Below are 27,088 nucleotides of genomic sequence, written 5' to 3'. Positions count from 1 at the left end.
TCACTTCTCTAGTACGCAAAAGACTTTACATGTGTTGGAGTGACTTGAGAAGACGGTTTTCACAATGACGTCGGCCTACCCCGCCATCATTGGTTCACGCGGATACCTCGGTGCAACCTTAGCAATCAATGCGTCAGACAAGTTGGCGCACGAAGACCACTCTTCAACTAGTAGGAGTGTATCATGTACGAGGAACGAATGAGCATTGCCCGACTCGTGTGTTTTGGGACACACACATTCTATCCGCATGTCCCGCAGAACCAGCTACCGTCAAATTTCCCACCCAGGCAGCGTCTTCTCTTTTGGTTGCGCATGAACACCAGCCAAATTCGATCGACATCGAAATGAGCTTGCCCATATAAAGACAGGGCTATCCGGCCCTTTTTCAGTCTACAAGATCATGCGATTAACATTTTACAGAGCCAGCCGCGATCGCGATTGTTGTTAATACACAGACGCTCTCATGGTGTCCGACACTATCCTTGAGAACGCGGAGGACAAACCCGTTCTTTCTCTGATCACCACCTCGTCACATTATTCAATAAGAACAACCCCGTTAGTATACCATCGCTATGCATGGGTCGTGGAGACAAAGTCTAAGGCGCTCTTTCGGGCGCTTCGCTCACCGAGAAGGTTTACTACCGATCAACGGCGAGACATGTTAAATGTCGCACAGGACCAGCCGTGCTTGCAGATGTGTGGCTCAAACAAACTTTCCATCGACATGCAGACAGGCCAACGGCTCGCAGCCACAAACTGGTGGCTTGAGAGCGATGCTGCAGGTGTGGTGATAAGCCATCCTAAGGGGAGATTTGCAGGGAGCACTCCTCGGCTCAGAGGTCGTCCCCCAAACTGTCCTCAAATGAGGTACGACGTGCAGATGTCACCACCAATCCTGCGGTTCAGGACATTTCTCCATTTGTGAGCAACTCTACTAATGCTCGGTATCTCGCAGCACACCATCAGTAATACCAGCTGCGCTAGTCAGCCGCTTCGAAAGTGGATTGCGGCATCTCCCAACCCGTGAAACGGCGTCCAACCGCTGCTCTAGTGCACAACAGCATCGTCTGCCACATCGCTTGACCGTAAGCAACGCTACTGCTCGTCACACAAACGATGCAAGCGAAGCACTTATCCCGGTCTGTCAGTCACATTTCCGCATACAGGGTCACGGAAGGCGAAAACTAGGATCCCCATTGTCTGTTGCAGGTAAATGAGAACTACAACATCACGGCTGTCGGCGATAATCTGTGAACTCTCTTTTACGAATTTCGGGAGAAAGGTGCACACCATCCTTGCGTCATGGGCGGGCCAATGGCCGTGGCCAGTCGAAGACCAGTGAGCTGGATCGAAAAAGGAAATAACCGGTGGAGCGTCTCACGACAACTATCCTGACTCGCTGCCATGCGGCGTATAAGGCTGGAACACACGGCAGCACGCGCTACACTCGACGTGATATCGGTGTGATGAATACCTTCTCTTTGTAGCGTTCATGCACGGCATCCAATCGCTAACGGTTCCCACGAAGGAAACGCAATTTTCCAACAGAGTGGATCTACCCTCAGGGGTCGGAAAGGCGAAGAGCAAGACGGTGCTTGCGGCGTATGGGCCTCAAACCCCCGGCAACAAAAGCGCATTCCTTTTTGCAAACCCTAAATGCAAGACGAAATTCTCACACCCGCGAACCTTTGTCTAGTGAGGCAGCTTTAGCCGTAGCACTGCATAGTCACGGAAGGCCTCCCTTCCAACGTATCGCCTAGGTTGTTCTCTACCCGAATAGACAATCCCCGGTCAAAACCACAGTTCACCACGCATTACCGACGTTTCAGGCTTGCCACGAGGGGGAGACAGCGTACGCACAGATCGACTGCAAATCTCCCGCTCAAGGCGTCCCACGGGAGCGCGCGTAAGGACAGCCCGTCGGCTAAAAGGCAATCAAGAACGTGACCTAAGCGCGCGCTGCATCACCGACAGCTTGGCTTGATGCCCAAACACATGAACCACTATGAACTCCTGTTTGAAAATTGGAAAAAGAAAGAGTGGTGAGACACGAGCCTATCATGATGCTGCATGTGGGTGGCTTTGCCGACCTTTTTGCTCGCCCACTCGACGTCGTAACTAGGTTTTAGGTCCCGCCGTTGAGCAAAGCTAAGGCATGTATAATCGATACTATGACGATGCGCGTTGCGCGGCACTGGAGATATCCGGTAGCGGAGTCGTCTCTTTTTTTTGTCCATCCCCACATCACGACGGCAATACAAGCACCTCGGAAATGGCGACGTTGGTGCCCAAGGAAGACCCATGTTGAGTAATACCAAGAAGAAAAACCCTACTTCCTGGTCCATGTTCGATATAGATCGGCGTGGGATGCTAATAATGTCGGCAAGGATGCGAAATGGGTATATGTGAGAAAGCGATATGGGTAGGGTGGGATGAGACGGCATGAATGTGAATTATCGAACGGCCACATGGACAGTGGCAAGCGAGATTTCGTTCCCCCAAAACTCTGTAAGCATCATGAGATGATTTGTCTGGCCACCTTGTGACTGTTTGGAAAGTTTATGCTGTGGGACTTGGTCGCTTAGACTTTGATGGAGAGAATATGTGTTGTCACGCGACTCGTGCTGTGACTACCATCTCGCAGCGAAGAATCCCTGGCGCCTAAACTTGTTAAGACGGTTGGTCGCATGGCGTGAGAATACAGTAATGAGACCGGATGCCGAGAATGGGAGCATACTGCAGTAAGACTTGATTGTGCTTGCTCGCCAAACAGTACTAAAAGAAGACTGACAGCGTATATGTCGTGCAACAAACACAGCAACTAAAAGGAAACTACCTCTTAGCTCCAATCGACCGATCTTGATCGCAACATGACAGCTAGCAAGCGCCACAAGCTTTTCAAGATGCGGATGTTCGTAGTGCCACATCGCTTGCTCATCAAGTGTCGTACAGATACCGGTAAACCTTCCTTCATCCACGTAGATCCGACTCCACCTTCCTCATTATTACTTCTTGTCGCCTACCATGGCCCCCTACCTAGCATCGCCCTAACGCCTGTTGCCACAAAGTCATGCGCTCCTCTCTGGGAACCCTGCTGGCCCGGTGCAACGAATTTGCTTTGACCACGCGCTTGCCCAAAACTTTGCTCATCGTACACGATCGAGTCGTTTGAAGCTACAACGTGCCTCTGGTACACTTCTTGGCTGCTTGGGGACCCAGTGGAAGGATGCGCATCGGCGATCCCGCTAAGCGTAAGGCGTTGCTCTGTGTTGCCTGATCCGAATGACTTCTTGAGTGCGGGGACGGACAGATACGATGCTGTGCCGTTCTGCCAGTTGTTCACATCCGAGCTGAGGAATGCTTGGTTGTTGTTGTAAGGTATCGAGGGTAAAAGGGTGTAGTCGAATGTCTTCAAGTCGTTAGGAAAAGCCAAGTCTCCTTGCTGCTGCACGTTCTTGCTTCGTTCCATGCTTGCGTCAATGGTAACATTGCCGCCTTCTGGTGCGTTGTAGGACGATTGAACCCAGAGGGGATATTCGAAGCTTTTGGAGTAGTTGGAGGATGATGTATGTGTTCCTGTTGTCGACTGGCGAACAATCTGGTCGTTGCCGCCGTTGCTGAGAGTGCCGACATTGGAGAAGGTGAGCTTCTGTATCCATGATACCGTTTTCGATCCTGTAGGCGTATCGATGGTTGAACTGATGTCCACGTTACGGGTGACCTGTATGGAGTAATCCAAGGATATGCCTGCACTTCCGCTTGAGTTTACACGTGTTTTCGATTGCAGTGTTATGGCGGACGTAGAGCGAGAGGTAGCAACTGTGCCTGTCGTATGGTTGGAGTTGGAGTTGAGCCAAACGAATATCTTTCCAGTAACGACCCAGTTCGACTCGATTGCCGTTATGAAGTTGCCGTTCCCTTGGCCATCGTCGTCAATGCCAACAACCTGTATCTCAAAGCTATGCGGTTGGTCGTCGTTGAGCAATGGTATGAATGGGGTGATGTCTATCTCGTCGTCTCGCAGATCGAATGCATCAATGCCCACGACCGGTCTCCAGAATCCCGGTACAACACCTCCAGTGAAGATGACAGGAAAGGGCCAGGCAACGCCAGCCAAGGTTCCATCGATTAAGAGACGAAGCTCTCGGAAGGCCGAGTGGCCATACAGTGTAGTGTCGGTGCCGAACGTGGTAGTATCTGATGACAGTACATTGCTCCACCAGAACTCTTCAGCGGCCTGGCCGCAAGCGGAGATTGAAAAGACAGCCTTCTCGGCGTTCATTGGGAGTACAACACTGTTGACTGCTCTTGATTGCGGGACGACGAACGCACTTGACACGTTCTCGCCAGCCTTCCGTGCTGAGATTGGAATGATGACATCTGCGGGCTCGATTGCATCTTCGGCAGTAAAGAAAGTCGCGGTCAGCGTGGTGTTCCAGAGACCCGTGTATGTGTCGTCGACGATATTGCCAAGATCGAAGATGATCTTTTGTGGCGTCTTGAACAGAGCAAGGTAGCCGCTCATGTCCTTGACGTAGCTCCAGATGATGCCGCTCTGTGTCGGCTCAGCGGTGGAAGTACGGAATACCTCGGTGTCATCAAGGAACATCAGAGCAAGTCGGTCAAACTGTCGGCCAGCAGAAGTGACGGTAAAGTTGATTGTGACTCTGTTGAAGCTGCAGTTTGGTGGGTTGTATTGACCGACGAAAGGTTGGCCGTACGAGTAGGCAAAAGTATGGACCATTAAAGTTTGCTGGCATGCGTCAGTCGGACTCAGGACCGGCGGCGTAACCTCAAGACACTCTAGAAGGGACGATTCGTTTGTAGCACGGTTTCTCAACGACACGGTCTGGGGACGGGACTGCGCAAACGGGGTTGTCGTCAGTAGAGCGAAAGTAGATTGAGAAAGCGTCATTAGTATTAAGAGCATTGCTACAAGACGTGACCGTCCGTGGATGGGTACCGCTCGTAAAGGTGATGCAAGTTCTAGTAATTCGCCATTGCGCCTTGCAGAAACTCCATCGCTGTTGCGCTTCCAAATACACATGCTAAACGCCATTTATGCAACGGCCAGTAGTGGTTTGCTGTATGTAACGCCGTTACTCCGTTATCAGAGGTATCTCGGAAAAAGTCCAGGTATTTTGGTGCACCGATGAACGCCAGGTAAGAAAGTCGATGTGAATATGTGATAGCCAGCTGATTTGAGTCAGTATGTCATGGGTTGGTGACAGTGTAAGGTAACTCACATGATCAATTCAAAAGTGCAGCAGATGCCTCATTCGGTATGCGGCGGGTGCTTGCGGAAAGTGGGTGTTGGAAATGAAGGCTTAGGAAAAGCAGTTGTGAGGCAGATGGTGGCGCGTGTGCGGTTCCGACGTCCGCGAATTCCTTTTGCCCCTGTCGAATGCGAGCGAGAGCAGTATGTCCGGCGAGCTATTATTGGCCGCCTTTGTGGTTGTCCCAAAAGCGTTTAGTAGCGTTGCGGACTATTTCGTTATCTCCAAAGCGTGTGCGGTAATAGTTCATAAGAGCGAACTCGTCTGGAGGCAGGATGTAGGATTGTGGTTGAGCGTTGAGTTTTGACCAGACTACGGCGAGACGTTTTTCGAGAAATTGAGCAAGTTGTGGGTCAACGCCTCCTTCGCTGTTTTGAGCAACGTGAACAGCCTGGCCGAGAGAAAGGTAGCCGTGGCCTGTTATATATTCCGTGTTACCACCCATGTTGCTGTATGATGCAGAGTATATTGGTTGGTGATGAAGCTAAACGAGAGAGGAAGGAGCGATTGGTGATGGTAGTATTGACAAAGATAAGGAGCGTGAGAGTCGAAATGTATGTCAAGAGAGCGGTGACGAGTAGTGAGACAGGGTGCAGAATAGGTGAGGAAGTAGTGCGAAAGGGTAGTCTATATACCAAGGCATATTAATAGGCAGCTTAAGAATGAGACGAACCCACGTGGAGAAACAGGCAGATCCTGAACAGCAACTCATGCAGCACTGCAGGGTAAGAGCTTAGTCGAAGCCTCAAACAGTTGGCTCCGGGAGCGTGCCGTTTTGGGCGCTGTCAAGTTGTGAAGCGAAGGAATGGGTGTAACACCAAAGCACAGTATCATCCCGCCGAATAATGTGAGAAGCAAGGGCCCTTGTCAGCCAGGAAGTCACAAACGGCGCCGAGCTTTGCAAGGGCAGGGCGATCAACTCCAGAGTCTAGCCGAGCTCGCAGGGGGTGGGACAGACGACGCTGGCGCCGCTGAGAGAGGAGCCCTGGTCCGGTGCTTTGGAACGTCAGAGGGCGAAGGAACGCTCGTGACCACAGGCCAATCAAGGGGGTAATGCGGCGGCAAGAGGATCATGTTCAGTCCAGGTAGATGAAAAGTGGTCTCCGTCACTCGTCAGCTCAGTACCCAAAGCTCAAAGTTTGAGACTGGTGCGGTTGCAGGGTTGTGGGAACGCCGAAAACTTTAAAGGATCAACTTGCAAACCTTCCCAGGCCCTCGCCGCCAGGCGCCGACCCGTGCTGCAGGAATGTTGCCGATAAAGCTGGACGAAAAAGAAAGGGCGAGCCAGCTGATGGCAGGCGAAGGGCTCACTGAAGCAAAAGACTACACAGTTGTCGTTTGCGATGTCGTAATGCACAGCCGTTCGGCAGTGGCAGTGGCGCCGGGAATTACAGACGCGTCGCTAGGCATCAGAACGAGTCGGCGACTGCAAGCACAGCGGAACCGTGTGTGGAACCTTGTCAGATCGAATCAGGCTAATGTAAAACGTTGGAGACTGTTAGAAGCCGGATGCGTCCGCACGATGCCAACGCCCTCGATCGCCCACCTCCACCGTCGAGACGCAGGCAACTGTGCTACCCAAGCTTGGTGTGCCCCACCCCTCTGGCAAAGAGAAAGCCATGCGTAGCGCGAGGCGACCGGATAATGACATGCGGCCTAAAGGAGGGTGGGCAGTGGGTTGTGAAACGGTCGTGTTGGATGGATTTCTGTAACGGATGGCTCTCCTGTTCCACGAGCTGCACTATCGGTACCAGCGAACAGGTTCGCATACAGAGCAATTGGACCCGCACGGTTGATAATAAAGCTACGCGTGGTGCCCCCGCAATTTAGAATTCAAGATGCAGAGTAGGAATACGATGTGTGATATGCAGTACGGCACACCATGGTCCATGCTGTATGTTGGAGCGAGGAGCAGGCAGGCACCCAGTAACGCCACACGTCGGGCGTGCTTGACGGGCTTTTGGCATTGCAAATGACCGGAGCGCTTGCGAGACATCACAGTGATTTTCATAGCCAAGCGAAGGTGAAGGAGTCAAGCGTGCGTCGCTGCACGTACTGTCCATGTTCCGCCCACAAGGAGGCGTGGGGCTAGCTTGATTGGTAATGGACTGCAACAGATGTTTGCAGGAAACACGCTTCGAGACTCTCCGAGGAAGCTCTTGGCCACGGTTGGGCTCATGCAGGCTGACGCTTCTGTCAGGCAATTCGGCGGACGTGCGCACGACGTGATGCTCGGTCTGCCCTTGTCTTGGATCACCGCCGACATGTCGCAGCTGGCCAGAATCGCAGTCGTAGAGAGCCATGAAGCGCCGCAGCCAGGCTTCCTCGTGTGGAAACCGAAGGCGTTGAGGAAATGAGACAATCAATTTTCGGAAAGACTGGCGAGGAGGCCAATGTTGAGTAGCAGCTCCACCTCGACCGCCTTTGCCTCTGGCCCTCTCGGTCGGTGCGCCTTGACATATCCCTCTGGCAGGATTCGTCATGCGACACGACGGCGACGACCAGCCTGAGGCAACGACGTTGCGGCCAGTGACTCGGGAAACTCTGGGCCCATACTGGGTCGGCTCTAGGGCTGGTCGACTGCGGGACGTGGTGTGCATTCGTGCGGCGACGGTGAATGCTCGGGGGCCGGGAGTACTATGATCCGCGATGGGACCCTGGCATGGGCAAATAGTGACAGTGACGCAGCAACAACGTGAGGTAGCTTTGGCGAGCACATCCGGAACCACAGCGCTGCAACAGCGAGACCGAGTCAACCACGGCCACGCCCCCTCACGTGAATACCAATTTGCCTGCTGCCGCTATATCCGCCCGCCTGCCCATGCCATGAAGCCGCGACTCGACCGCCTCTGGACTGCTCGGCTGCCCTTTGCGCGGGCTGCCAGAAGCGCCGCCTCACCACCACTGGCGCCCTTGCTGCGCACCTTCTTCACCTCTACAACACCAGGTGCCCCTTCCCGGTTGGGGCCCAAATCGCTCCATCACATCGCCCTTGGCTTGTTTCGGTATCAACGCTCTGCCCTCGCCCGCCGCCTCCGCTCTCTGCGCTTCAAGAGCGACAGGCCTGCTGCTCCGTCGCACAACCCCACGCCGCACCTCGGCAGCCCGGAGCCTGCGCTGTCGGTGTCGCAGCGGCTCAAGAAGCTCTCTCGCGAATATGGCTGGACGGCCGTAGGAGTGTACCTGGGACTGTCGCTCGTCGACTTCCCCCTCTGCTTCCTAGCGGTGCGGTGGCTGGGCACCGACCGGATAGGCCACTACGAACAAGTGCTGAAAAACGCCCTCTGGAGCGTGGTCCGCATCGTCGTTCCAGACGCGGGCAAGCAGCCAGCAGAGGCAGGCATCGAGGAAACCACGGCCGAGGCCACTGCGAGAGAAGGCTACGTCGAGGCGGGAAGAAGTGTAGGGCACAATGGTGGGTCAAACGCATGTATGCAACACCCCTCCTCTCTGTCTCCCTAGCGCAGTGAACACCGCTGACGACAGGCACAGCAATCTGGTCACAGCTCGGACTAGCCTATCTCGTGCACAAATCCCTCATCTTCGTCCGTGTACCGCTTACCGCCGCCGTGCTTCCCAAGGTTGTCAAGACCCTGAGAAGCTGGGGCTACAACATTGGCAAGAGGAAGCCAAAGACCCCACCAGTCTAGATCTCTTGCCAACACACTCTCACCCAACTGCCACATGGGCCCGTCGATACCACTCCCTGTACATGCATGCATTCACGACTCTGTAACAACATACATATGTAAGATACGAATGTAAGACGCGTAGCTCGTTTGCATTCTGGTCCTAGCACCCCAGCAGACCCAACGTCCCATGACGTCTGTTCGCAATGTACATTCTTGGTCCTTGGTGCAATGTCTTGACCATAGACAGCAATGACTGATATACTCAAATCCCTCTTCTCCGCCTCTTACTCCTTCACGTACCAAAAACTGTTGACTAAACCTTTCTCAGCGACTCTGTCTGCACTTCTCCAGAGCACGCAGTGAAGCCTGGTGAAGTTGTCGCCGACAGACAAGACAGTACAGAAGCGTTCAGTCGCCGGTGGACCCCTTTGTAAAGGTACCGCCTGCACCTTCCGGTGGAGAGCGCTCATTTCCAACGTTAAATCCGGCATCTCACAACGAGCATTGTTTCAGGCCTCCCCCACGATCGCTCGCCAAACCTGGTCGGTCTAGACGTGCCGCGGAGTCCTCTCCGCACAATGCCCTCAAACCTAGTGCAACGATCCCCGCTGCTGGGAATGTTCCTTGGAGAACTTCAATCGTCGGCATCCCGCGTTTTCGCAGGGTGCTCCCTGTGAGAATCAAGGCACCGGCCGTACAAACACCAGCGGTAATGTTATGCACAACATATAGGGAATGCAGGGGAATTCAACCTAATCTTCGACTGTACCGACCACATTGCTTTTGCCGGACCTGTATCTTGGGATTGGTGATGGAAATGTACCAGGCCGATCCGTCGGCATCGGAAAGACACAAGCACCCACCCGTTCTTCGTATTCCAGGCGTACCTGGACCGCGGTATCGTGATGACCTTGCATATCTTCGCCCCAGTTGCGGACTTTTGTCGCGTGTGGCAATGGTGTTGTCACCCGAGCTTTACCCAGACACCCAGTTCACACCCCTACCCACATCGGTCCTTCTCGTGTCGAAACTTTCCTTACTCTCGGGATTTTTTTCCTACACTTTGAATCTCGATGCTTACCCAATTAGTACCCTGAAGCCGTTCACACCGATGCACACCTTAGCCTCGGAGGCATGTTTTCGAAACGTTGCATCCTCCTAATCGATAAAGTATGTACTGTCTGGGCAGCTGATTGGTATCTCTCTACACGCCATCTTCGCTACCATCATGCCGTCGGCTTCGGGGCTTGCCGATAGGTTGCTGTATACACCACATACTACTTGTACGTCTCGCGGAGCCCAGACTGTCGGGTTCCTGGCTTGGAAGCCTGAGATGGCCAGAACATTTATCCCAGTACAATCACCACAAGAGCGCCTGTTCTCGCCACATATGTGGAGATCTTCGATCGCGATGTGATGATGGTCACACGGGAAACTGCGGTAATCCGTTTCCGATGAAACGCGTTACAAGCATCCACCCTTTTTTTTTGACAACGATGGCAGCCTCGCTTCGTGCCGTCGACAAGGCATCAGCCGCAAAGCTGCATGGCTGCAACTGTGACGAACTGCCGAAGTCGGGCGTCTGGGAAATTGATGTGTCTCAATGGTACAACAGCATTGACAAGGGCTGAAAGTTTATACGGTACGCAAAGACGTCACATTACGAGGAACGCGGAGAAAGTCCAAAAACGGTAAAGCAATGCCTCACCTATCGAGAATGGAATACAAACCACAACCACATACGGATTGTGACACTATCGTTGACTGTTCCCGAAATTGGTCATAAGCTGAAATGAGAATGGCTTTATCGGACCAATCTGGAACACTGAGATATTGTCATTTGTACCTGCATGACCAAGGATATCCTTTCAAGGAACGGAGAATGTAATATGTGGAGTGGCTGTGCCTGTAATTCCCCCACGGTCGTATACAGCCACGGCCAAGGCTCTCCTATCATCGCAGCGGCAGCGGGTAGGCTGTAAACATGCTATCGCGTCATCGGACGTGCACCACCACGGACACATCTGGTGATCGCGCACCGGATGTACCAATAGCCGTGCCGCCCTCTCTCAGCACCGCAAAGACCTCCCAAAAACGCAACATGGTTGTCGCACGACATCATGTCCGATAATCAAATAGCTTGAGAAGGAATGTATGGGCGCAATGAGACCCGAGTAGCCACAAATCAAAGGCAGCCAGGTCAATTAAACGCTCACGGTGTCGTTCTTGGAACATTCTTAGAGGGCTTATATCGAAGTTGATACTGTTCGGATAAGCGTGACAAATTGGTTCCTGAGTCTATAGAAGGCAGAGATGCTGATGGATGTACAGACGAGGTCGTTGCGCGTAGATGGTTTCAAACATGAGAAACCGTCGTAGGCACATGATCGTGACCGTAGAACATGCGCATTGGTTCAGAGCAGTCGCACACGCATACGCGTCAGTGCAATGCGAAACGCCGATGAAATACGGCAGTTGTCTTGCGCAGCAGCAAAAGAGTCGTGTACAGACAGAAGAGAAGAAAACTTCGCGGCTCTGCGAATTTCGCCAAAACCACCCTTGCACGTGTCCACGCTAGACCGGATGGAACATCCCTGCAACGGCCCCTAACCCCTTTTGATCCACTGCAACCACTGCAACCACTCTGCCAGCCTCACCCACGTATCTCCAATTCCGCGATATTGCACAACCCTCGGACATCATGACATCTAATCTCGGCGTCAACACGCGACAATGAAATCTGCTGTCCCTGAATTTGCAGCACACACAGGCATACCATGCCCCGCCTTCCTCTGCGCATCTTCCGCCTACCCACTACCCGAGCCGCGCGTCGACGACGCATGTACACCATGTTCTTCCTCGCCTTCGTAGTGGTAGCTCTCGTCTTGCCTTTTTACGTCATCTACAAGCCGCCGAATGCGCTGATCCGGTATTTCCAACGCACGTGGCCGGACGTACTATGGCACGTGCCTCTACCAAGAGCAAAAGGAGGAGAAGACAAGGTCATTGCATTGACCATTGACGATGCGCCGTCAGAGTACACGCGCGAGATTCTAAAAGTACTAGAGGACCATGAAGCACATGCGACGTTTTTTGTTATCGGAGGGCAGGTGCGTGGGAGAGAAGATGCACTCCGGCGTCTTGTGGAAAGTGGCATGGAACTAGGGAACCACGCCATGCACGACGAGCCATCTCGTTCTCTGAGCCCTGAGACCCTCTACGCAGAGGTCACGCAGGTAGAAGGGTATATCAACGGCACGTACGACGCGGTGGAGAAACCGCATCCGCCGCGGTACTTTAGGCCTGGGTCTGGTTTCTTTAGCACGAGGATGAGGGCGCAGATCAGGGAGATGGAGTATCAGATGGTGCTGGGTAGTGTGTATCCGCATGATCCGCAGATTGGTTATCCTAGTGTGAACGCGAGACATGTACTTAGTATGGTGAGGCCGGGCAGTATTATCATTTGTCATGATCGGAGAGAGTGGACGGCGCCGATGTTGAGGAAGGTCTTGCCGGAACTGAAGAGGAGAGGGTATAGGGTTACGACTGTGACTGGGTTGCTTGAGGCAGCCGGGAGGAGAGGGTAATACATAGCCGTGGAATGAGGCTCGTAGTATCGGAAACGCAATGTCGAAGGTCAAACAATGGGGATGCATACTACCGTGTCATGATGGAAACGAGTCTGCAAGAAGGGAGTATATGTGCGACGCGGAGGCATCTGGAGCTCATTTTACGGAATGCCTTTTTTACCAACAGCATATGCCCCGTGCCGAGCCCACAGCACGCAATGCCGTGACATCCATCCTAAAATACGAGCGGGAGTGGCTTACGGAATTGCTATCGGCAACTTGTTCATGGCTCGATGTACTTCTGAGCTCCATGACATTAAGACTTGGGCGTCGCAATTTCTTGAAGTCAAACGGGTATCAGAACGACACGACTACTATAATATCTCTTAGAGATAATCATGACACACAAAGTCATTGCTTCATGTCCTTGTTCATGCAATTGGATATGCATCGTGAGCTCAAGCTCTGCCTGTTCGAATCAAGACAGAATCAGCCATTCCTTTGTAGTTGTTGGTTCCAAGTGTTTTGTATAACAACACTTGAGTCCAGACTTTGGCCTGGTGATTCAAAAGCATGCATACCTCTAAGAGTCGTAGACCTAGAGCGCCATATAAGTGGTACACAATCTTTAGAAATCATATTTGCATCAGAGTTACCATGCTAGGCTTTCTAGCAGCGTCGCTACACTATGTTTGACATCAAAGCCCACCCTACCACAATAAGACTATAGAGAGCATTTTCTGTTGGTAAGCAGTAGTCAAACACAACATAAGAAGAGTATACTTGTGTGAATAACTTTGAAATTATGTTGAAAACTATTGTACAACTTGCAAGAGGAGCGTGTAGTACACCGATCAACTCAATTTCCTAAGATGATAAACCATCACGGGCAGCGAAGAACTGCTTCAAGTTTAGATGCTGTTGGCTTATAGTCAAGGTCATCAACACTGTGTAAGAGCTTTTCCTACACAGTAAGAGTGACCATCTTGGCATAACATATGGGAACCACGAATGCAGAAGATGGAAAACAACATCAGAATCAACCATCAAAAGGTGTAGCGTAAATTATTTCCTTCATTGAGGTATATTACATCGTAATGGAAGCAAGCCCTTTTAAGCTTTTTGCTAGCTCATATCATCTGCATCATTCGCTGACTGAAGCAATCAATCTAAACCGCCAAAGATGAGAATCCCTAAACTCCTCTACCACTGTAGGGCGAGACGCTTAGTCGAAGGGGTTGGTGCGGGTTCCCCAGTAAGTGAGGAACAAGCTGAGACCAACAGTCTCGAGGACGCGGGCAACAGCGCCAACAGCGATGGTGTCCAGGGGACGCTTCTCAGTGACGACCTGGGAGACGATCTGTTGGGCCAATGTTAGTGTATGCTCGTAGAGGTTGGTTGACATGTGGGATGACGTACTGAGGGAGCGGCGGAAGCGAAGAAGATCAGGGAACCGAGGTAGGCAGCGCCCTTGTAGGTGAGAGTTCCGGTAGCGTTGATGAGAGCACCGACACCGTAGGCCTGGATACCAGAGCCGAGGATGGAGCTACCCCATGATGCGGCAGCAGTAGCAGCCTCCTTTGTGTGGAAGTACTCCTCCTTGGAGTTGGCCTGCTGTGCGCGGCGGTATGCGTCACCGAAGACGGGTCCAAGAACAGCGAGGGAGACAGCGTGGTTGAAGGCCGTGCCGAGAGCAATGGCAGAGGGCTTGACGGGAGGAAGGTCTGGGGTGAATTGTTAGCAAGGCTCTTTTTGTTTTGACGCCATTGCTGCCAAACATTGCACAATTGCTTCTGCAAGTGCGGGCAGCAGCCTGTCCACTGGCATTGGCATACTTACAGTGTAGAGAAGCCATTGTGATGGTAATGTGTGTATGTGTTTTGAGATGGGGAAAGGTAAGGTGATGGGATGAGTGAATTTGCTTGTGGTGACGGCTTGCAGGAGACCAGGAATGCGAGCTCTTTTGTACTCGTAGCCGCAGCGTTGGCCTGCACCTGACATTCATATGACGTAGATGCCAAGGCCCCACCCATCGTGGGCAATCGAGCCAGAACCTGGCTTCAGCCGCCCCAATTGACGCAACTTTACCCACTTGCCCTGGAGCGGGCCTGGATTGTGCGCCATAGTCAACTTTTAGCATGGACACAATGCGGCCAAAGACTGGCTTTCCGCCTTTCGACGTGCTTCCTGCGCATGCATTTCTTCCAGGTACGTCACCCGCGGGTGCTTTCGAGGTGGAGTAGACAGGGAGCTTGGACCCACTACCCCGTCTGCCAGCAATTTTGCGGCTACAGGCTATTCGCTCTACGGCTCCCAAGCATTTAGCGCTCGCATCCCCCTCGGCTGCCTGACAGGTACACCTTGCCTCTGCGTCGGGGAGGGGGATCATGTTCCCTCCATCCTTGTCGCGCCGCTGCCAATGCGCTTTCGCTGCTGTTTTGCAGCACAGTGAGCGCATCTCTTTGCTTTTGAACCAACTGCCCACGCGACGCGCTCGACGGAGCCATCCCCTAGCGGCATCATGATACCAAAGAGAGCTTCTGGGCTCGTATTCTGCCTACTTTTAGCTTCAGGCCTCATCCTTTTTTCGCGCACACTTGGACATTCGCTTGCCGAGTACTTCTTTGGACCGCATGAGCCGGTCCTGCCGTACACCACGCATATCGTGCTGTTCCAGTTCAAGGACGGCACAAGCAAATTCGCTGTCAAAGAGGTTCGATGCTCGCAAACACTAACGCTGATAAGCAACGCTGAGACCACTTTTTAGGTGGTTGCGCAGTTCCTCGGACTCAAGAAAGCATGCATACATCCAACTACGCTGAGGCCTTACATTGTGTCGATTTCGGGTGGGAGGGATATCTCGACTGAAAACCTGCAGGTACTAAGCACCGATGAAAGTGTTGGAATCGTCAACAGTCTGACCTTGCCCACCAGAACGGCATCACCCACGCCTTCGTCCTGCAGTTTCATTCCATCGAAGATCGTGACTACTACGTTGATGATGATCCGGTCCACAAGGCTTTCAAGGAGGCGGCAAGTGCAGCGCTGGAGAAGGCAATTGTGGTCGACTACCAGAATGGAGTTTTTACGAGTGTGTGATGATGTGAATAGTAGGTCGGGAATTGCTCATTCGCTGCGGCGGGAAAGAGGCCGATCAGCAACAAATCCCGTATGCACTCGTACCGTGGACGAGAGGTCTACCGACGTTATTATCATCTGGTGCGTTACGATAGCGCATGACACCAAAGTAAAAAAAGAAATATCTTTGATAAAAATTGATGTTAAGATGTCGAAGTCCACAACCTCCAAGGCTGTCTAACCAATCTGTTCCACCGCACAAAGTTGTCGATGTTACCAAAGCCAGTCTCCGAAGCGGAAGCAAACACTATAAACCAATGCCACTTCAGGATCATCTCCAAGAGTTCAGCAAGCTCCTTGACTCCGGCCAACCATTAGATGACTCCATGTCCTAGTCCCTCTCGTCATCATCGCTGTCGTCCTTGTCTTCTTCTTCCTCAGCGTTCTCTATTCTCTTCACACTCATTTCTCTCCTTGCTTGTTGCATGGTCATGGTAGTTGCACAATTCGGGTAACCAATCATCGCGGCCTCCATGCGAGAGGTTAGTGTACTGATTCAGAACTTTTGTCACAAACGTCAAAGGTAGGTCTTGGATACTCTCAACGGTCCAGCAGTTCTCACCACCCCAGTAGCAGTAATGATCAACCCAGAAACGACACAATGGATCTTGCTCTGTTTCCAAGTTGACGAACGTGGTCCGGACAATATCGAAATGGGGCAGAGAGGGCTCCTCGGTGACCTCGTAGAAGAGTGTATCGAGACACAGCCTCTTCAGCCCAGGAACGGCGTACTGGTCACAGAAGGCGTAAAGAAGGACGAGACTCTCCTGTACAACGAAAGGATTATCAGCCTTGCGGTAACTTGCGAATAGTTCGGATGAGTCTGTCTCCATGGGAAGTCGTTGGTAATAGAGCCAGTGGACAAAAAGCTCGAAAATACCAGTGGTAGCATGGGGCAAGGTAACGACCTTCTCGCTAGCTTCTTTGAATGATCCCGTAAGAGCGGCACGGAAGAAGCGCGAGTGGTAGACGAGTAGGTCGAGGTGCACAGTGAAGCACCGCTTGTGGGGGCCGACTATGATCTGGGCGAAAGTGGCGTTGTAGGTTCTGTAGAAGATTAGTGAAGTACGAGAACGGAGTGAATGACGACTCACGATATACGCGGCGTTTTCTGTCCAAGTTGTTGCTGGTTGTTTGACGACATATTGGCTACCGAGTAAATTGTCCAGAGGGATGTAGGAAGAAGGTATACAAACCGTAGATTTTTCTTATATCAACTGCTCGTGTATCTTAACTTGGAGTTGCTGTCGTGCTCACTTTGGTATTTGACCAAGTAAAAGAGTACTTCACCAATTATCACCACATACTAACCTAGGGTATATTGGTCACCTCGACAAGTCAAGTGCACAAATGAGCAAACACCTGGCCAGGTGAGACAAACATGGTGATCATTTGAGAAGACTTCCGGTCAACCCTCGGATTTTGTGAGAAACGCAATGAATCGCACGTGATATGGCTAAAAGACAAACCCTCAGCCCGTATTGATGCAGTGTTTGATATGGATATGTTGTACATTTACACATTTACTACAGAGGCCTCGTGACAGCCACTTCCTTATCCCTTGGCTGGGTCTTACTCTTTGACCAGATATTCTTCTTTCTTGTTCTCCTCTGCTGGCTTCGCCCTAGGCTTCACAGGCTTCACTCTCGGCGTTGCTCTTGACGTTACTTTGGTTGTTCTTCCGACTCGCATAATCCTGTTCGGGTACTTGCCATTATCGACCTCCTCGGGATAGTGCATCTCCCTCTTCATCGGGGTTTCTGGGTATACCTTCTTAGGCGCGGGTAATATCCTGTCATCCACACCCTTGGCATGTAGTTTCCGCAGTGATTGGACCATTTTCCGCAAGCCGTCCACACCATCCTTGCGAAACTGTGTGACCTTTTTGACATGCATTGTGATGCCCGGGCTCAGCCCTAACCTCGCTGGTCTCCTGGCTAGTGTTTTTGCGGTCATGGCGAAGCGCATGTCTTTTGGTCCGTCTACGAGTTCGAGGATGGCGGATTCGGCCTGGTCTTCTTTCATGGGCTCAATGCGGAGGACTCGGGTGTAGCCGCCGGGCCTGGCTTCGTAGCGCTTCCTTATGGGGCCGAACAGCTTGGGTACCATTTCATTTGGTTCCTGACATTGTCAGTATGCGCGCGTGGTATATGCTCTGGGGGCGTGTCGTACGTAGAATATCTGAGTTGCTCTCCGCCGTGTCGCCTCTGTGTTCTTCTTCCCCAGGGTAATCAGCTTCTCGGCCAGCCGCTGGGCTTCCTTGGCCTTGTGCCATGTGGTCGCTATGCTTTCGTGCTTGAAGAGCGATGTGACGAGGTTGCGCAGGAGCGCCTGGCGATGCGACGACGACCGACTGAGGTGGCGGTATTTCATGTGACCGCCTGCCATGACGGGCAATTGGTTCTGTATCGGCCGGGAAGGGTGTGGAGGGCGTCCTGGAGTCGATGCGGCACCTCAGCGTCGTGCGGTCCGCGATACTATGGCCCGCGAAAAGTTCGGGCATCGGCCATTGTTTCCCCGACCCCACATCCCTGCACGGCTTACACAAGCAGCAACCACTTTAGCACCAATCCGGTCCGTGGCCCAAGCAACGCGACAGAACGCGTAAAGAGAAGAAGCGCGTTATAAGTGCACCCACCCCTCCCTCCTGCACACTCCTCCCACACACACCCATCCGTCACGATACCCACTGCCAGATACCCCTCTACTACTCCCTTTCTAATTCAACATGTTCGTCCTCAAGCGTGGTATGTCCTGCCTGTCCCTCACCGCTGCAAATCTTCACCGCTAATGGTCGACTTCAGATGGACGCAAGGAACGCGTGCAGTTCGACAAGATCACAGCACGAGTGTCAAGGCTATGTTACGGCCTCGACCCAGACCATGTTGATCCCGCCGCCATCACAATGAAGGTCATTTCTGGTGTCTACCAGGGTGTTAACACCGTCCAGCTAGACGACCTGGTACGCTCTTGAACGCGTCTTGTACCATGAACACGTCTAACAAAGGGACAGGCCGCTGAGACGGCAGCCTACATGACCACCACACATCCCGACTACGCAATCCTCGCTGCGCGTATCGCTGTATCAAATCTCCACAAGCAGACCAAGAAGCAATTCTCGCTCGTTGTCGAAGATCTGTACAACTATGTCAACCCCAAGAACGGCAAGAGACAGCCCATGATCTCTGACCACATCTACAAGGTCATAATGGACCACCAAGACGAGCTCAACTCGGCCATCGTCTACGACCGCGACTTCAACTACCAGTTCTTTGGTTTCAAGACACTCGAGCGCTCATATCTCCTCCGCATAAACGGCAAGGTTGCCGAGCGCCCACAACACATGCTCATGCGTGTCGCTGTTGGCATTCACGGTGAGGACATTGAGAAGGCCATCGAGACGTACGACTACATGTCTCAAAAGTATTTCACACACGCCTCGCCGACCTTGTTCAATGCGGGCACACCGTCACCACAAATGTCGTCATGCTTCCTCATCGACATGAAGGAGGACAGCATCGACGGCATCTACGACACCCTCAAGACGTGTGCGTTGATCTCCAAGACTGCTGGCGGTATTGGTCTTAACGTGCACCGCATCCGTGCTACCGGATCATACATTGGTGGCACCAATGGAACGTCCAACGGTCTCATCCCCATGCTCCGTGTATACAACAACACTGCTCGCTATGTCGACCAGGGTGGCAACAAGCGTCCAGGTGCCTTCGCCATCTACCTCGAGCCATGGCACGCTGACGTCTTTGGCTTCCTTGACCTGCGCAAGAACCACGGCAAGGAGGAGGTCCGCGCTCGCGATCTCTTCTACGCCCTGTGGATTCCTGACCTCTTCATGAAGCGTGTCCAAGACAACAGCAACTGGACACTCATGTGCCCGAACGAGTGCCCCGGTCTCGCCGATGTCTACGGTGACGAATTCGAAGCTCTATACGAGAGCTACGAGAAGCAGAACAAGGGCCGCGAGACTGTTCGCGCACAGAAGCTTTGGTATGCCATCCTTGAGGCACAGACCGAGACTGGTAACCCCTTTATGCTCTACAAGGACGCTTGCAACCGCAAGAGCAACCAGAAGAACCTCGGTACCATTCGCAGCTCCAACCTGTGCACTGAGATTGTCGAGTACACCGCTCCTGATGAGGTCGCCGTTTGCAACTTGGCTTCTCTTGCTCTGCCTTCTTTTGTCGACTACAAGGCCGGCGTGTTTGACTTCAAGAAGCTCCACGAAGTCACCCAGGTCGTCACCCGCAACCTGAACAAGATCATCGATGTCAACCACTACCCCGTCGAAGAGGCACGCCGCAGCAACTTCCGTCACCGACCCATCGGTATGGGTGTTCAAGGTCTTGCTGATGCCTTCCTTGCACTCCGCCTTCCTTTTGAGTCAGACGAAGCCAAGAAGCTCAACATCCAAATCTTCGAGACCATCTACCATGCTGCTCTCACTTCCTCATGCGACATTGCAAAGGAGCTTGGTCCTTACAAGACCTATGAAGGATCTCCCGTATCCCAGGGTATCCTCCAGTACGATATGTGGAATGTTACACCTACTGACCTCTGGGACTGGACGTCTCTGAAGGAGAAGATTGCTGAGCACGGTGTGCGCAACTCGCTGCTCATTGCACCCATGCCAACTGCCTCCACTTCGCAGATTCTGGGCAACAACGAGTGCTTCGAGCCATACACCTCCAACATCTATTCCCGCCGTGTCCTCGCTGGTGAGTTCCAGGTCGTCAACCCATGGTTGCTGAAGGACCTGGTTGACATGGGTCTGTGGTCTGAGAACATGAAGAACCGCATCATCGCCGAAGGAGGTTCGATTGCCAGAATTCCCAACATCCCCGATGAGACAAAGAAACTTTACAAGACCGTCTGGGAGATCTCGCAGCGAAGGATCATCGAGATGGCTGCTGACCGTGGTGCTTTCATCGACCAGTCTCAGTCGCTAAACATCCACATGAAGGAGCCGACTATGGGCAAGATTACTTCTATGCACTTTGCTGGCTGGAAGGCTGGTCTCAAGACTGGCATGTACTATCTCCGTACCATGGCCGCCTCGGCTCCTATTCAATTCACTGTCGACCAAGAGGCCCTCAAGGTTGCAGACACAAACGTTGCCAAAGCCTTGCCCAAGGTACGAAAGCAACCCGGATTCCAGCCTGAGGCTATCCGACACTCGCCTGTCACCGCTTCGCAGACCCCGTCATCGGCGCCTCGTCCGATGTACGCCACCAAGCCTACCAACGGCGAGACTAAGACTGAGACTGAGGAGAATGGTGTTCCCACATCCATTGCTGCCCCGCTGCCGGTCTCAGAGGACCGCAACGCCCTCGCAAGCAAGCCGTTCAAGGCTGACGTGGAGGAGGGCGAGAGCCCAAAGATGGTTGCTGCCGATGCTGTTCCCAAGCCAGATGAGGAGGTGGCCAAGAAGGACCCGCAGGAAGAGGACGCAAAGGACGACAGCGAGGCGCGCGATGGTGACATCTACGCTGACGCCGTCCTTGCTTGCTCGATAGAGAACCCCGAGTCTTGCGTCATGTGCAGTGGTTAGGCGCACCGATGCGCATGTCTGCAATGGGTGATGTTAAAGGCGTCGCTCTTACGAGATAATTATGGTTTGTCCGAGCGTGCTTTTCTGCCACGGGGTCTCTGGGAATGCAACAAGGCGTTGGCGGTTTTTAAGGGTAGGTATCATTTGGATAAACCTAAGAAGGTATGAGTTCATGAGTTTGGATGCGCCTATCGTCGAACCGTAGTATTTATAGCAAATATGTATGATTGTACGTACACATGAGTCTTTCCATACATGCGTGATGTCTCAGGCGACTTCCCCACGCTGTTAGTCCAGCGTGAGTTGTTCCGAAAGCCGCGGCTCAATTCCGACCGAAAGCTACATCTTCCCCACATTGCGCCCTACAACTTCCGCGCGCCCTTGGAAGTACATACTGTGCTGCTCGTCTCAAGAGAATCTGCTGATACAAACTAAGTGCAGCTCCTGTGCGTATACCTCGTCAAATAAATACTCAAATCAAGAAGCTAACATAGCATCCCTTCACAGTTGTCCCTAAGCTCCAATTACCGTAGCCCCACACGCTCTCCTCCTGCCTACATTATATATGCTCGCCCTCCGCTCCTTCCGTCCGCTCACATCTTCCTTCGCAACACCACTGAGATCCGCATCGAAGCTCCAACAACGCACAATGGCATCCTCAACCGGTACTCCTCTACAGGAATGGCTCGTCATCGTGCCCGATCATGCGGGTGCGCTGCAGAAGCGTATTGCAAGCCGGCCAAAACATTTGGAGGGGCTGAAGGCTGATAGGGAGGATATGTGGCTGTGGGGTGGTATGTTTTTGCTCTATCTCGTTTTGTCCTATTACCTGTCTCGACCGATATGATAGTTGTCCAAAGCTAATACTAATGTTTGCGTAGGAGCAATGCTCGAAGAGCCCATCCAAGAAGGCGACACAAACCCCCCTAAGATGAAGGGCTCGGCGATGCTCATTGGGGCGAAGACAAAGGAGGAGGTTGTGGAGAGGCTGAAGCAGGATCAATATGTCAAGGATGGTGTGTGGAATCTGGATGAGGCGCAGATTATCCCCTTTAAGAGCGCTATTAGGAAGGCTTTGTAGTCTGTGTTTTGCGGAGCGGTAGAGAAGAAGATGTTGCCCAAGTCGCCACCTTGATACCTCCTTAGGTTCGAGAACCTTACTTCCATGTCCTTCCGTTTTCTCGTCGTACATATATCAAGGAGGATACTAGGAGCCAGAAGACAACATACCTCAGACATGTATACCGATAGCGGACGGACCAACACTGACTTACAGCTGGCATCTGCATGACATGCTAACACTACATTGACGTCTATCATGATAAGAGTTAAATGCAGGGCGAAAGTTACTGCGAAATGCTAAGACAAGATTGAGATATGGAAGTGGAAGTGTAAGACGAAGGTGAGGGACCAGGTTTGAGTGGTTGGGTTTGGTGGTGTGGTAGGACGGCTATGATGCCCAGGCGTGGTTTCTGAGGCTGTTGGATTCGACGACCACTATTTTAAAGAGGGAGTCTTTGAAGAGAAGCTTCTCTTTCTCGCTTGGCTCATGCAACTAGCTGGCTGACGTGTTGAGATGACATACTGTGGTTGCAATACACTTTCATTCCATGGTACGGGTTCTCGCTACTTGTAAAATATATCTGGGGACGACTGCGACTTCCGCAAATCCAAAAAGTTTTCCATCGCAATCCTGTTCTCCTTCCACGTAAAGACTGCCCCTGCCTATTCATAGGTACTCATATGTTCTTACTCGAAATCAATCTCCCCTTCACTTTTCAACGGCCGCAAGCACCCAAAATCGACCAGACAATGGCTGATAAGCCCACAATTCGTCAGCGCACACCTGTACTCGGGTAAGTACCTGCAACATTCTCATATTCCTTTCAAGCGCGCTTTTATTGCAGGCATGTTCCTGCACGAGTGGTCAGTAGTGCGGACCTGGACTGACAAGACAAACAGCGCTGCTGCGAATGGCGAGATCGTCACGGTATTCGTCGGTGCCACGAAAAGACGGTACAGCATCCATAAAGATCTCATCTGTCACCACTCAGAATACTTCCGAGCCGCATACAACGGACGCTGGCAAGAATCAGACAAGGGCGTGACGCTAGACGATGTCGAAATCAAAGTATTCAACATTTTTGTGTACTGGTTGTACACTCAGCAGCTACCAAAGGACCTGGACTCTGTGCTAAGGATCGCCGAGACATATGGCAAGCTAGAAAGCGAAGAGTCTAAGAATGCTCAATGTGACATGCTCTATCTGAAATGTGCCATTTTTGGCGACCGGTTTCTGGCGCCTGCCTTCTACCGTCTATCACACAACATGTTTGTTGACAGACACTTGCCAGGAAAAGGAGAACCTGCTTATAGCGTTGCATACAGAATTATCATCTGGAGTTTTCGAAACTTCTCGGCAGATAATCTGATCCTTGCTATGATGGTGGACTTGCAGTGTCTTGCATGGAATGTGGGAGATGATAACGAAGAAGAGAAGGAGTTGCTGCCACAACTACCACATGAGTTTCTTCTCGCTTGCATGTTGAGACAGAGTGCGTTGAAGATGCAGAAGATGACGGACGACCAGTTGAGAGCTTGTCATTATTACGTGTAGAAGGTTTGCCTTGAAGACACATGCGGAGTTACTTTCAAATGATAAACGTGCTGGAAAAAGACGCAAGCACAACACTGTTGAATTTCACTGTAATAAATCGCGGTAAAGGTGTACACGCGGAGTACTTATTGGTAGACTAAGAATATCAACAATGCACTTATTACACTTCTACGTGCATTGTCCACCATGTCTATTGCAATAAGCTGGTTTGTGTAAAGAATGAGCCAACAGGAGTAGGTCATTTGTTTCATGTCTTTGTTATGAGTTTGGTGATGCAAGCTTAAAAGGCGAAAACCTCCAGCAGATACAATCACGTCGCTGGACGGCAAAAACTTGTAGGGCTTGTTGTCATACCCATTGCAACCTGTAAACGATTCACTTTTACTTTGCTTCCCAGACCTTGGGAGGGTTCGCATCAACCAAGCGAGGTCGCGTGTTGAAGAAACACTAGTGAATCATGATCTAGCACGAGTGCTCACTTCTAACAGTGAAGGCGCAGCTAAGCGATGCTGCTTCATTCCCACGAGCGAGGTGCCTTCTGTGTCTGCCTTCGTCTTTCACCTTCGCCGCGATAACGACCTTCGCACGCATATATAAAACTGCCTTTTAACTTACACCCCCTTACTGCTCTCAAACCCCCAACTACTCTTACACTCCACCCCTGAAATCTAATATTTTCAACGACTCTAATAACCCCCAAAGATGATATCTGAAGTTTCGTAAGTACAGACGAGCAAAAAGACGATTCAAAGTCCACCTACTAATGATTGATAGTGAAGCTACCGTTGGAGATGTCGTCGCCATTGCGATCGGGCCACAAAAACAAGTCTTCCAGGTCCACAAAGAAATCCTATGCAAGAAGTCAGAGTACTTCCGCACCGCCTACAACGGACGCTGGAAAGAGGCAGAAGAGGGCGTAACTCTGGAGGATGTCGAAGTCGGTGTATTCAAGTTCTTTGTGCACTGGCTGTACACGCAGCAACTTCCAGACTACGATGAAGACGATGAAGACGACGAAAGCGAGAACGGTGAAGACGATAGCTTGCAAGGTCTTGGCGGTATGCTGCTCAAGGCGTGCGCGTTTGGACATCGATTCCTCATCAAAGACTTTGAACGCATCACTCACAACCGTTACGTCAAATATTTCATGCACTGCACATGGTATACACATGTCATCTACGCCTACAACAACCTGCCAGCACAGAGCCTGCTCCTGAAGCTAATGGTTGAGAAGCAATGCATAAACTGGTCATCAGACTTCGACAACAAGAGAAACAAGGAAGAAGAGAGACGCCATGATCTTCCGAAAGAGTTTCTCATCCAGGTGATGGTCAGGTTTGCTGAGCGACGCGATAACATTAAGAATCCTGAAGAGTTAAGAGCGGAGGATTTCTACATGAAAGAATAGGCGGAGGAGGCCGGCGAATGATGCTTCTTCCTATTGCGCTCGTAAGACGTTCGAGATCAACAGAAGCTAGTTAAAGCTGCGAGCTACTTCTCTTGCACGTTGACCCTAACAAGGGCTCATGGAGGACTTGGAGACGATGAGGAGTCAGCATGCAGTTTGAATACCACTTCCATACCTCTGACAGAAATGGCTCATGTATAGACTAGACTTCAAAAATAAGAAAATGAACACCACATGTAGAAGACATTGACACTCACTATCACAAGAAAAAAAAAAGCTCCATTCGATACTAGGGTATAAGATGAAGAAGCAAAATACCGTATGCCCGCGCATTCTCACGTGTACCCCAACCCATACTAACGCCTCCCATCCAAAGTCACCAGTGTAACCCCCTCCCTTCCATGCTATTACTCCGGGTATCGTAACAAAGCCCAACCCTCACAACGCCTACGTTGGTATCCCGGTTTCGTATCGTAACAATTCAGCACTGGTGCGCCTTCTTCCGTTGGGTCTCAAGTCTGCGCATTCGGCGTCGGCTTATCCTCGTGCTCTTCCACAATGGGGCTCGCAGGCGCCTCATCCTCGTCACTGGCTTCCCTCGCGTCTTTCCACTCTGAGCTCTTTCGGCTGATTCTGGCGGAGCCCATGGGGTCGCGTGGGCTGGCGAGTGGGCTAGTGGGCGTGGCGCGCATGCTGCTGATACTATCAGTGCGGCCGTGGCCAAGCAGCCCGCTGCGCACGCTGAGCCCGTCGGCTTGTTTGGTCGCATAGTAGCTGTTGCGCTCGCTGGGTAGTACTGGCGCAGTGACACCAGACGCAGAGTAGACGCTCGCGCGCTCGGCATTCACAAAGGCACCGACGTTGCTTGGCCTGTTTGAGGGCGAGTATATGGTGTCTGGGTTGGCTGAGAGGACGCTGAGCGGCAGCGACTCGCGACTGCCTCCGTAATGCGACGAGGGGGCTAGTGCTCGCATTGAGGCATTGGTATCTACAGAGTTGCGACGGCGACGCTTCGAGGATGAAGCGAGGGTGAGGATAGACGCGTTGTCGGTTAGGATGTTGTTCGCGGTAGCGCCTTGATATGAGTTGGGCTGCTGCTGGGGCGCCAGATGCGGCGGTATGGCTGAGGGCGGCGGGGAGGCGGGGAACTGATGCGAGAAGTGGACGGGCGTGGCGCCTGAGCTTGTCGCATTGGTCTGGTTCTGCGTCTGGCCGAGGTTGAGGATGTTTGAGGGCGCAGTTGACTGTATGGTCGTCAGGGTCGTGGTGAGGGAGTGCTCTGAGCCATTCGGCGACGAGAAAGTGCTGCCGCCGTTGACAAAGTTGCTGCCGCCTGTCTCCGCCTTTGATCTTGACGAATGCACTGTCTCGGGGACGGTGGCCACTGTCGGTGCCGTGGACTTGTTGCTCTGCTCTACAGCCTGCCGTTGTCCAGCTGCGGGCTCGTCTATCGACGCGTAGCTGTCATGCGATCGCAGTGTGGCGGGAGTCGATACAGAGGAGTCGTCGGCTGGCGCTACGTTGGTGTTGACGAAGCCAGACTCGGGATAGGGGTTGTTCTTCGCGGCGCTCTTCTTGACGGTGTTGCCCTTCTTGCCTGGAGCGTCGGACGATGAGGGCTTGAGATTGGCGAGACGCTTCATCCAGCCCGCAAAGGGTCGCTTGCGCGGGTGTCGGTCTTTGTATCGCGTTAGCATGCTGAGCATAATTTGGTGACGCGAGCGTGCAGGTGGTGGTGGAGGTGGTGCAGAAGGAGGATATAACAATTTGGGCAGTTGCCTGAGGCAATGGCTGTGCCGGGCTAGTTCAGCGTACCATGGGGTCTCGACGCAGCTTCGGCCGTGGCCATAATGCCGGCTGCCAAATATAGAGTGCCGGTGGT

General features: G+C 52.3%; 10 protein-coding genes across 10 annotated transcripts; 5 read left to right on the top strand and 5 right to left on the bottom strand.

Annotated features, from left to right (window-relative positions):
* Positions 1-3,019: 3,019 nt before the first annotated feature.
* Positions 3,020-5,721, bottom strand: ACET3X_003845 (uncharacterized protein; the record flags this gene model as incomplete). Its single annotated transcript, XM_069449985.1, has 4 exons — positions 3,020-4,861; positions 5,151-5,196; positions 5,247-5,274; positions 5,715-5,721. 4 exons carry the CDS (start codon positions 5,719-5,721, stop codon positions 3,020-3,022), a joined length of 1,923 nt encoding a protein of 640 aa, XP_069307823.1.
* Positions 5,722-8,102: 2,381 nt separating this feature from the next.
* Positions 8,103-8,926, top strand: ACET3X_003844 (uncharacterized protein; the record flags this gene model as incomplete). The annotated part of the gene is made up of 2 exons (XM_069449984.1): positions 8,103-8,706; positions 8,769-8,926. 2 exons carry the CDS (start codon positions 8,103-8,105, stop codon positions 8,924-8,926), a joined length of 762 nt encoding a protein of 253 aa, XP_069307822.1.
* A 4,776-nt stretch (positions 8,927-13,702) lies between these two features.
* On the bottom strand, positions 13,703-14,332 carry ACET3X_003843 (uncharacterized protein; the record flags this gene model as incomplete). Its single annotated transcript, XM_069449982.1, has 3 exons — positions 13,703-13,837; positions 13,897-14,201; positions 14,317-14,332. 3 exons carry the CDS (start codon positions 14,330-14,332, stop codon positions 13,703-13,705), a joined length of 456 nt encoding a protein of 151 aa, XP_069307821.1.
* Positions 14,333-14,574: 242 nt separating this feature from the next.
* On the top strand, positions 14,575-15,743 carry ACET3X_003842 (uncharacterized protein). The gene is made up of 3 exons (XM_069449981.1): positions 14,575-15,190; positions 15,245-15,355; positions 15,412-15,743. The coding sequence occupies exons 1-3, from the start codon at positions 14,999-15,001 to the stop codon at positions 15,574-15,576; spliced, it is 468 nt and encodes a 155-aa protein (XP_069307820.1). The 5' UTR covers positions 14,575-14,998; the 3' UTR covers positions 15,577-15,743.
* Positions 15,744-15,992: 249 nt separating this feature from the next.
* ACET3X_003841 (uncharacterized protein) lies at positions 15,993-16,759 on the bottom strand (the record flags this gene model as incomplete). Its single annotated transcript, XM_069449980.1, has 2 exons — positions 15,993-16,662; positions 16,710-16,759. The coding sequence occupies 2 exons, from the start codon at positions 16,757-16,759 to the stop codon at positions 15,993-15,995; spliced, it is 720 nt and encodes a 239-aa protein (XP_069307819.1).
* A 369-nt stretch (positions 16,760-17,128) lies between these two features.
* Positions 17,129-18,089, bottom strand: ACET3X_003840 (mitochondrial 54S ribosomal protein bL17m). Its single transcript, XM_069449979.1, has 2 exons — positions 17,788-18,089; positions 17,129-17,736 (listed from the first exon to the last, which is right to left on the bottom strand). Exons 1-2 carry the CDS (start codon positions 18,001-18,003, stop codon positions 17,188-17,190), a joined length of 765 nt encoding a protein of 254 aa, XP_069307818.1. The 5' UTR covers positions 18,004-18,089; the 3' UTR covers positions 17,129-17,187.
* A 139-nt stretch (positions 18,090-18,228) lies between these two features.
* ACET3X_003839 (uncharacterized protein) lies at positions 18,229-21,419 on the top strand. The gene is made up of 3 exons (XM_069449978.1): positions 18,229-18,362; positions 18,420-18,577; positions 18,629-21,419. Exons 1-3 carry the CDS (start codon positions 18,344-18,346, stop codon positions 21,179-21,181), a joined length of 2,730 nt encoding a protein of 909 aa, XP_069307817.1. The 5' UTR covers positions 18,229-18,343; the 3' UTR covers positions 21,182-21,419.
* A 117-nt stretch (positions 21,420-21,536) lies between these two features.
* On the top strand, positions 21,537-22,382 carry ACET3X_003838 (uncharacterized protein). Its single transcript, XM_069449977.1, has 3 exons — positions 21,537-21,627; positions 21,689-21,975; positions 22,063-22,382. Exons 2-3 carry the CDS (start codon positions 21,747-21,749, stop codon positions 22,260-22,262), a joined length of 429 nt encoding a protein of 142 aa, XP_069307816.1. The 5' UTR covers positions 21,537-21,627; positions 21,689-21,746; the 3' UTR covers positions 22,263-22,382.
* A 2,118-nt stretch (positions 22,383-24,500) lies between these two features.
* Positions 24,501-25,206, top strand: ACET3X_003837 (uncharacterized protein; the record flags this gene model as incomplete). The annotated part of the gene is made up of 2 exons (XM_069449976.1): positions 24,501-24,517; positions 24,573-25,206. The coding sequence occupies 2 exons, from the start codon at positions 24,501-24,503 to the stop codon at positions 25,204-25,206; spliced, it is 651 nt and encodes a 216-aa protein (XP_069307815.1).
* Positions 25,207-25,718: 512 nt separating this feature from the next.
* Positions 25,719-27,055, bottom strand: ACET3X_003836 (uncharacterized protein; the record flags this gene model as incomplete). Its single annotated transcript, XM_069449975.1, has 2 exons — positions 25,719-26,884; positions 27,022-27,055. The coding sequence occupies 2 exons, from the start codon at positions 27,053-27,055 to the stop codon at positions 25,719-25,721; spliced, it is 1,200 nt and encodes a 399-aa protein (XP_069307814.1).
* Between the last annotated feature and the right edge of the window lie 33 nt (positions 27,056-27,088).

This window comes from Alternaria dauci, chromosome 3, assembly GCF_042100115.1.
Source record: "Alternaria dauci strain A2016 chromosome 3, whole genome shotgun sequence".
NCBI lineage: Eukaryota > Fungi > Ascomycota > Dothideomycetes > Pleosporales > Pleosporaceae > Alternaria > Alternaria dauci.
This window is presented reverse-complemented; position numbering and strand designations above follow the sequence as displayed.

Coding starts and splice junctions, on each gene's coding strand:
- ACET3X_003842 (XM_069449981.1), top strand. CDS start 14,999: ATGATACCAAAGAGAGCTTCTGGGCTCGTATTCTGCCTACTTTTAGCT. Junction 15,191..15,244: donor GCAAATTCGCTGTCAAAGAG/GTTCGATGCTCG, acceptor ACCACTTTTTAG/GTGGTTGCGCAGTTCCTCGG. Junction 15,356..15,411: donor TCTCGACTGAAAACCTGCAG/GTACTAAGCACC, acceptor CTTGCCCACCAG/AACGGCATCACCCACGCCTT.
- ACET3X_003840 (XM_069449979.1), bottom strand. CDS start 18,003: ATGGCAGGCGGTCACATGAAATACCGCCACCTCAGTCGGTCGTCGTCG. Junction 17,737..17,787: donor GAGCAACTCAGATATTCTAC/GTACGACACGCC, acceptor TGACAATGTCAG/GAACCAAATGAAATGGTACC.
- ACET3X_003839 (XM_069449978.1), top strand. Junction 18,578..18,628: donor CCGTCCAGCTAGACGACCTG/GTACGCTCTTGA, acceptor ACAAAGGGACAG/GCCGCTGAGACGGCAGCCTA.
- ACET3X_003838 (XM_069449977.1), top strand. CDS start 21,747: ATGCTCGCCCTCCGCTCCTTCCGTCCGCTCACATCTTCCTTCGCAACA. Junction 21,976..22,062: donor GGATATGTGGCTGTGGGGTG/GTATGTTTTTGC, acceptor ATGTTTGCGTAG/GAGCAATGCTCGAAGAGCCC.